Below are 9163 nucleotides of genomic sequence, written 5' to 3'. Positions count from 1 at the left end.
CTTCGCAATTATGTGTTATGCATCAGAGAGTTGGACAGTGAATAGGCATGACAGAAAGAGAATTGATGTCTTTGAGCTGTGGTTCTGGAGAAGAGTGTTGAATACACCATGGACTGCTAGGAGAACAAACAGGTTTGTCCTGGAGAAGGTGAAGCCAGAACGCTCCCTGCAGTCAAGGATTCGGAAGCTTCGTCTGACATACTTTGGGCATGTTGCAAGGAGGGACTGGTCCTTGGAGACGGACATCATGTTTGGGAGAGTAGAGGGACGGCGTAGGAGAGGAAGACCCTCGATGAGATGGATCAATTCTGTGAGTGGAGTGGTGGGAATAAGTGCGTTTGAGACAGCGAGGTTGGCACAGGATAGAAAGGTGTTTAGGGCTCTTGTACACAGGGTCACTATGAGTCGCAAGTAACTTGATAGCACATAACAACAATAACAAGAGAGTTTATTTTGGAAATGAAAAGTTCCTGTGGAAGAGTCAACAAAGGATAGCCAGGAAAATCTAGAAGAAAAGGCAGAGGACTTGGCCTACCAGATGCTAAAGTTCACGAGAAAGCCACAGAGCTTCATAGAAAGCAGCACTGGCCCAGGGACAGGCTGACAGATGAGCAAGCAGAACACAGCATCTAGGCACACCCAGGAACATCGGATAAAGGAGTCGTTTCAGATCAGGGAAGAAGAAATGGACTGTTCAATCAATGCAGCTGGGACACTGGCTCGGCATCTGGAAAAAAATTAAGGCTGGATCCATACCTAATTCCCTGCTTCAAAATAAATTCCAGATGGATCAAATAGAAAAAATAAAGCCTTAAAAGTGCTAGAAGAAAACAGGAGTAAACATTTCTTAAAATAATCTTGTGGTGGAGAAAGCATTTCCAAGTATGAGATAGAACCCAGAAATCAAAAAGTAAAGAAATGGATAGATTTTTGAAGATATAAAAAAGAAAATACATCAAAATCATCTATGTTGGAAAGACAAACTGGGTAAATATAATATATGTAAAAGGCAAAAGTTAACCTTAATATAAAAAGAACTTTTATAATTTAAAAACAGACATATCAAGGGCAATATCTATGAGAAAGAAGTTGATCAAAGAAGAAATGTAGATTATGAACAAATTTATAAAATATTTAATGAAAAATTTTATGAAAAATTCAACCTTATTAATATTAGATGGGTTTGTATTTGTTTTTTCTTATTTTTTAAAGAAAGTGAAATCCAATTTTTCTGTTAAACATGGTGAATCAAATACATTATTTACCTCCTCTCTTTTCCCAAAACTCATTAAAAGGACACAAAAAGACAAACAAACAAAGAAACACTAGCCTCTAAGAACAAAGAGAATGAGAAGGTTCAAAACCAACCCTGCTTTGCAAGCTGGAAAGAGGATGGTTGGATGGATGGATCAGGGTGAAAGAACAGCAGATGAAGTCGCAGACAGACAGCAGGTGGGTAGCCCTAAAGGAGTCTGATTACACAACAGATTGTCAGGAGTCAGGGATTCAGCACTTTCCACCCCATCTCTTCTTAGGGGGAAAGACCTGCTGATCTTTTGCTGTACAGCTGAAGAACCCCATGGGGCAATTATTACTTTCAATGATTTACTCAATCCAAATCATCTCAATGCTTTATAGCAGTAATATGGTAGCACCATAGACTTGTACTTGACTACTAATATTATCAATAACTTGTGTTATGCAGATAACACAACCTTACTTGCTGAGGAGGGCTTAAAGCACTTGTTGCAGAAGATCAAGGAATGCAGCCTTCGGTATGCATTGCATCCCAATGTCAGGAAAACAAAGATTCTTACCACTAGACCAAAAGGCAGTGTCATGATGGTTGGAGAGGAGACTGAAACTGTCAACAACTTCATCTTGCCTGGATCCACAATTAACACCGTTGGTACTGGCAGTCAGGAAATAAGAAGACACTGCACTGGGAAAATCTGCAGTTAAGGATCTCTCCAAATTATTGAGGAGTAATGATGTCAATTTGAGGACTAAGGTACGTATGATATAGGCCAGAGTCTTTCCGGTTACTAGCTATGCATCTGAGAGCTGGCCAATGAATAAGGGTGACAGAAAAGGAATTGACGCCTTTGAGCTGTGGTGTTGGAGAACACTGAACATCACATGGACAGTCTAGAGAACAAACAGATATGTTTTCTTGGAGAAGGGGCAGCCAGAGTGCTCTTTGGAAGCAAGAATGATGAGGCTTCATCTCACATACTTTGGACATGTTGCTAGGAGGTGCTATTCTTTGGAGAAAGACATGATGTTGGGAAGGTTGGAGGGTCGGGGAAGGAGAGGAAGACCCTCAACCAGTTGAATTGATATGGTGACTACTGCAATGGGCTCTTGTGTGTCAGGAAGTGTGAGGATGGCACAAGATAGAAAACAGTTCAGATTTTTAGTTCATAAGGTTGTTATGAGTTGTGCTTGATTCTAACAACAACAACAACAACTAATTGAAAAGTTTGCAGTTTGAACCCACTGAGTGGGTGGGTTCAAACTTAACAGCAAGGGGTTTGTGTCTTGTTTTTCTCAAAAAGCTTCTAGTTTAGTGGTTGATTTATCAAACTTCATGCAGGAGACCTGGCTGATTCCTGGTATGTGCAGCCATAATCCATACATCTGTGGAGGCTTGTGGGTTGTTGCTATGATGCTGAGTAGATTTCAGTGGGGCTTCCAGACTAACACAGTCTAGTGTTACAGGCACTAATGTTACAGGTGCCCTGAAGCTTTTCTGTAACTATCGTCATGTATCAGAGTTCATAGAGCTTCCAGAGGCATGTTGTTTAGAAACTGGATGCCACTCCTGCTTCCAAAGAATGTCAACTAAGTACTTCTAAATCCTGCTTGAACTTCTAGCAGTTCCTTATCTATGTACTGTTGCAGCTATTTTTAAAATGCTCTTCAGCAATATATTGCTTGCATGTGATATCAATTATATTGTTTGATAATTTCCACATTTAGTTGGATCACCTATTTGGGGAATGGGAACAAATATGAATTTTCTTCCAATCTGTTGGCCAGACAGCCATCCTCCAAATTTCCTGGCAGAGACTGGTGAGTGCATCCTAAAGCTGCCTCTGTTAACTGAAATAAGTCAATTGGAATCCCATCGATTCCCGGGACCTTATTTTTTTGCCAGTGCCGTCAATGCAGGTTCTATTTCCTCCATTATCATTGGCTCCTGTTCATATGATACTTCCTGAACATTTTCAGTGTCAATCAATTCTTTATGGGACAGTGACTCTGTGTATTCCCTCCATCTTCTTTTGATGCTTTCTGGATCATTCACTATATTGCCCATAACATCTTTCAATATTGTGACACGAGGCTTAAATTTGTTTTTCAGTTTTTTCCTGCTTGAGAAATGCATAGCAAGTTCTTCTCTTTTTATTCTCAAATTCCAGCTCTATGCACATTCCATTTTAATAGTTTTTTTGTCCTCTAGAGCTGCCCTTTGAAATAGTCTATTCAGATCTTCCACTTTGATATGTTTTCTTTTAGATTTGGCTTCTTAGCACTCCAGTGCAATCTTTAGAATCTCTTCTGACATCCACTTCAATTTTTTTTTTTCAGAAGAGGTGATGGCACCATGAATACCATTGCTATTGTCAAACGGATCCTGGCTAAAAGTAAGGAATATCAGAAGAATGTCTATTTGTGCTTTATTGACTATGCGAAGACATTTGACTGTGTGGATCATGACAAGTTGTGGCTGACATTGAGAAGAATGAGAATCCCAGAGCACTTGATTGTACTCTTGAGGAACATATACGTCCTGAAGGAGGCTGTTGTGTGAATGTAGCAGGGGAGCACTCCATGGTTTGGAATTGGGAAGGGAGTGTGTCAGAGTTGTATTCTCTCTCCATATCTACTCAATCTTTTAGCTGAGTAAATTATCTGAGAAGCTGGATTCTATGAAGAGGAGTGTAGCATCAGGATTGGAGGGAGACTCATCAATAATCTGTGTTATCCAGGTGACACAACCTTACTTGCTGAAAGTGAGGAGGACTTGAAGCACTTGTTGTAGAAGATCAAGCAATGCAGCCTTCAGTATGTATTGCATCTCAATACCAAGAAAACAAAGATTCTTACCACTGGTACAATAGGCAGTGTCATGACGGATAGAGAAGAGACTGAAACTGTCAACAGCTTCATCTTGTTTGGATTCACAATTAACACCCTTGGTATGAGCAATCAGGAAATAAGGAGACACACTGCACTGGGAAAATCTGCAGTTGGGGACCTCTTCAAATTATTGTGGAGTAATGATGTCAGTTTGAGGACTAAGGTATGTCTGATTCAGGCCACAGTCTTTCCAAGTACTAGCTATGCATCTGAGAGCTGGCCAATGAATAAGGATGACCGAAAAAGAATTGACACCTTTGAGCTGTGGTGTTGGAGAAGAGCACTGAACACCCCATGGATGGCCAAGAGAATGAACAGATACGTCTTCTTGGAGAAGGTGCAGCTGGAGTGCTCTTTAGAAGCAAGAATGATGAAGTTTCGTCTCACATTCTTTGGCCATGTTGCTAAGAGGTGCTATTTCTTAGAGAAGGACATGATGCTGGGAAGGGTGGAGGTTGGTAAAGGAAAGGAAGATCCTCAACAAGGTGAATTAATATGGTGACTTCTGCAATGAACTCTTGTGTTTCAGGAAGTGTGAGGATGGTGTACGACAGAACGGGGTTCAGATCTTTTGTTCACAGGGTCGTTATGAGTTGTGCTTGACTTGATGGCACATAACAACAATAACAACAAGAATGGCAAAGTTAGAAACAAAGAAGGACTGGTACTTTGAAAATAGGGGCTGGGTGAAAGAAATGAGGCTGGAGAATTTTGCACAATAAACGATTTATTCATTGCTAATGCCTTTAAAGAACACCTAAATGGCAACTATACCCATGAACCGTACCTGGAAAACAAGAATCAGTCTGACTACCTCTGTGAAAAGAGATGGCATAAAAGTGCACCATCAGTTGTCAGAACAAGCCTACACACCAACTGTGGACAGACCATCAACTACTTATATACAAGTTCAAAGTGAAGCTGAAGAAATTAAAACAAGTTTGTTGTTGCTATGTGCCATATCATGTCACTTGCTACTCTTTGTGACCCTATGTAAAACAGCTCTAGACCCTACTCTATTTTGAACCAACTTTATTGTCTCTGACACGTCTACCTCCATTACCCTAGTCACTGACTCAATCCATGTCTTCGAGGGTCTTCCTCTCTCGAGCTGTCCCCTCCCAAGGATGATGTCTGTCTCCAAGGACAACAATGGATGGAATAAGATTAATTTAAGAAATTATTTTTTAACAACAGCAATATTGGAGATAAACCATTCTCAATAAATATATAAAGCCTTTGTTCTACTTCAGTAAACCTTTGAAGGATGATTTTTAAAGGATTTTTTTAAAAAAAATTCATACTGATTTATTTACAAAGTTGGAATACATTATTTTTCACAAAGATCCCATCCTCACCCCTCTGCTTCCACCTTCCACTCCCACTTGGATCCTCATACTCATTCTATAATAATAGTTGTATACAGTATTTTTCCTTGTGGGACCAAGTTAGTTCACTCAGCATAATGCTCTTCTGTCCCTCTCAAGTTAGGTAGTAATTTACAAAATCATTGCTTCTGTGTGCTGCATAGTATTCCATTGTATGAATGTACTACAACTTCTCAATTCATTTGTTTGTGGTTGGATATCTGGGCTGTTTCCATGTTCTTGAGATGGTGAATAATACTGCTATGGACATTGGTGTACAAGTTTTCATTTGAGCCTCAGTTCTTATTTTATTGGAGTATATTTCAAGCAATGGACTAGCTGGGTCATAGGGAATTTCTAAATTCAGCTTTTTGAGGAAGCACTAAACTGCCTTCCAGAGTGGTTGTACTGTTTCACAATTCCACCAACAATGTATAAGAGATTGAAAAGGTACAGGGAACAGGATGGATCCCTGATGCACTCCTTTCCTAATTTTGAACCATACAGTTGGCCCCTAATAACAAAAGTAGTCTTGCTCATTGCCTGAATCCAGAATAATCTCTGTGCATCCTAAAAATTCTAGAAATCTTTATGTGATCCAATTTAGGGACATTTAATCTCTTCTGTTTAAAAAAATGTGACCTAACAAAATATGGAAATTATCCAACAATATTATCAGTATTTCATACAAGTAAAATCACACTGATGACCATTTAAAATGTTTGGAGCAGAACATTCACAGGGAACTGTCACAAATTCAAGCTGGATTCAGAAGAGGATGAGGATTGAGGGATATAATTTCGGACATCAGATAAAAATCAGCTGATAGAGAATACCAGAAAGATGTTTATTTGTGTTCAACTGTGTGACATCATAACAAATTATGGATAGTATTATGAAGCATGGAAATTCCTTAACACTTAATTGTGTTCATGTGGAAATTATCTATAGTCCCAGAAGCATTAAAACCAAAAGAACAAAGGGATACTGCTTGATTTTAAATCAGGAAAGTTCTGAGTCAGGATTGAATCCTCTCTCCATATGTATTCAACATGTTTGCTGAGCAAATATTCCGAGAAGTTAGTCTACATGAAGAAGAATGTGGCATCAAGCTTGGAGGAAGACTCATCAACAGCTTACACATGTGGATGATACAGTCCTTGTAGAAAGTGAAGAAGAAGATTTAAAGCACTTTGCAAAGATCAAAGACTATACCCTTCTGTGTAGATTAAACTACAAAGTTAAGAAAACAACATTCTTGACTAAACCAATGAACAACATCACACCTGTGAAAGTTGAACAACAAATAAGGAAGACCTGCGAGTTGTAGTTGACTTAAAGGTACCTAACAGCAAAATAATTATCTTTGAATTGTGGTGTCTTCAAAGAAAACTGACTATGGATTGTCCAAAGAACAAACAAATCTATCTTCAAGGGAGTGCATCCAAAATGCACCTTGGAGGTGAGAATAGTGAGACTGCCTAGTTATGGTTGTTAGGTGCCGTTAAGTCAAGTATGATTCATAGCCACCCTAAGAACAAAAGATCTGAACCCTGTCCATTCCGGTGCCATCTTCACACTTCTTGACATACAAGAGGCCATTGTGGCAGTCACTGTATCAATTTACCTGCTCAAGGGTCTTCCTTTCCTTCGCTGACCCTCCACCCTTCCTACTATCTTGTCCCTCTCTAAGGAATAGCCCCACCTAGCAACATGCTCAAGGTATGTGAGGTGAAGCCTCATCATTCTTGCCTCCAAAGAGTACTTTAACTGAACACTTTCAAAGATATATTTGTTAGTTCTTTTGGCCATCCATAAGATGTTCAGTGATCTTCTCCAACACCATGGCTCAAAGATAGCCATTCTTCTTCTGTCACCTTTATTCATTGTCCAGCTCTCAGATGCATAGCAAGTGACCAGGAAGAATATGGCCTGAATCACAGGCACAAAAAACAAACTCAGGATTTAGTGGTAAGAAACTGCACTGTAATCACAAAGGCATGTGAGTCAATGACCAGCTGCTCCTAGGGAGAAGGATGGGCAAACTCTATTGCAATTAATTTCCTCTGAAAGCCCACTGGAGGCTCAGCTACAAGTCATTTCCACTGGAAAGCAAGGGGCTCTGGCAGCATATTTCATATTTTGTACTGCTAACTCAAGAGCCTCTCTGGAAGTTCAAATTCACCAGCTGCCCTCAGGGAGAAAGGTGAGCACTTTTCTCCAGTGAGATTTACAGTCTCTGAAAATCAAGGTGAGCACTTTTCTCCAGTGAGATTTACAGTCTCTGAAAATCTGCTGTAGAGTCAGCTATGAGTGTGCTCAGACTAAACAGCAAAGAGTTTTGATGAGTTTTGAGCAATGAGCAAGTGATTCTGAGATCCTCAAGTTTGCGAACCATTGCAGTCAAGGCAAAGCTCTAAAGTACAGCCAATTTCCCTCAGCCGGCTTCCTTCAATGCCCTAGGGCTTTTCTCCTGGACCCTGGGGCTTCTGCCTGGCATGGAGGAAGGAAGTATGAAGGGCCTGGATGGATGGAGTTAGCAGGATAAAGCTCATCTTGGGAGACAGAATAAACAAGATTAAGGCTCATTCTGGAAGAAAAGGACCTTAAACGCACAGGAAATGGGAAAGCAGCGAGAGAGTAAGAGGCTAGGAGGAAAGGGAGAGTTAACAGTAAGCCCGAAAATGAGGCCCTCCAGAGAGGAGTGAGGAGAGGTGGGTTGGCGAAAAGTGGGGTGGCACAAAATGAGGGTCATTTTTCAGAAGGCCACCTAACTCCCTCCTCCCCCAGGCCAGTTCCCATGGCTCTTGGGGCCCAGTTCATGCATCCAAACGCAAGGACGCTGGCCCAGCTTCCCCTCTCCCGAGACAAGACAACCCTGGGCAAGCCGGGTACCTGCTCCTGCTGTGGGGGCGTCTCCAGCACCGCTGCCGCCTTGCCAGCCGCTGCATTCGCAGCCATGCTGAGCCGCCAGTCCCCGCCCCCCGAAGCCGCGGGCGCCGGTCCGCGCGCGCAGGCCGAGTGCGGAAGGTTGCGCGTGGGTAGCCCGCGCGAGGGGGCGCGCCTCGTCCTCAGCTGCCGCGGCAAAGGGGAGCCTCCGGAGGAGCGCGGCCCCGCCCGGGCTGGGCGGGCAGAAGCCCGGGCCTGCTCTGCGCGCTGGCCGGCCTCTTCCCCTTTTTCACGCGTAGGGCCTCCTTCAGAGATGCCGAGCTTATTGCCTTTATCGCCTCGACTTTCCTTGCTGCTCGGGCCCTTCTGAAAAGCCATTTCCTTCTCTCTGCCTTGTGAGCTTGGCTGGAGACATCATTTGTGGCAGGGCTTGGGTGTGTGTGACAGTAGGAAAGATCTGGAGAGGTGCAGAGAATGAGAAGTGGGGGTGAAAGAGGAGGTTTCCTCCATGGACCTCAGAAGTATTTGTCAGAAGACAACAGATCAAGTGTCCAGGGGTTGAGCTATCAAGCCCTGGCCCAACCTGTGCATGTTCTTCCTGTTCTTAGTGCCCCTTCTCAGCTAGCTAGCTGCAGTTCTTCCATGGCGGAGAACAGCTCACTGGCTTCGTGTCAAACCTGGCCCCTCCAAAAACTTGTAGATGAGCAAATACTTTGGGGTAGAATGCAGACCCTTGTGTCCTCTATTGCCGCTCCAAGACA

The 9163-nt window shown here is 42.3% G+C and overlaps 1 protein-coding gene across 1 annotated transcript in view; it reads right to left on the bottom strand.

Annotated features, from left to right (window-relative positions):
* The window catches only part of RNF175 (ring finger protein 175), an 85011-nt gene extending 76231 nt beyond the window's left edge, over positions 1-8780 (bottom strand). Inside the window, exon 1 of the mRNA XM_006884497.1 lies at positions 8409-8780. Within this exon, the coding sequence (XP_006884559.1) occupies positions 8409-8780 (372 nt within the window). The remainder of the gene's footprint in view (positions 1-8408) is intronic.
* Positions 8781-9163: the final 383 nt, after the last annotated feature.

Source organism: Elephantulus edwardii, unplaced genomic scaffold (genome assembly GCF_000299155.1).
Source record: "Elephantulus edwardii isolate Elephantulus edwardi_28Jun2011 unplaced genomic scaffold, EleEdw1.0 scaffold00034, whole genome shotgun sequence".
Classification (NCBI taxonomy): Eukaryota; Metazoa; Chordata; class Mammalia; order Macroscelidea; family Macroscelididae; genus Elephantulus; species Elephantulus edwardii.
This window is presented reverse-complemented; position numbering and strand designations above follow the sequence as displayed.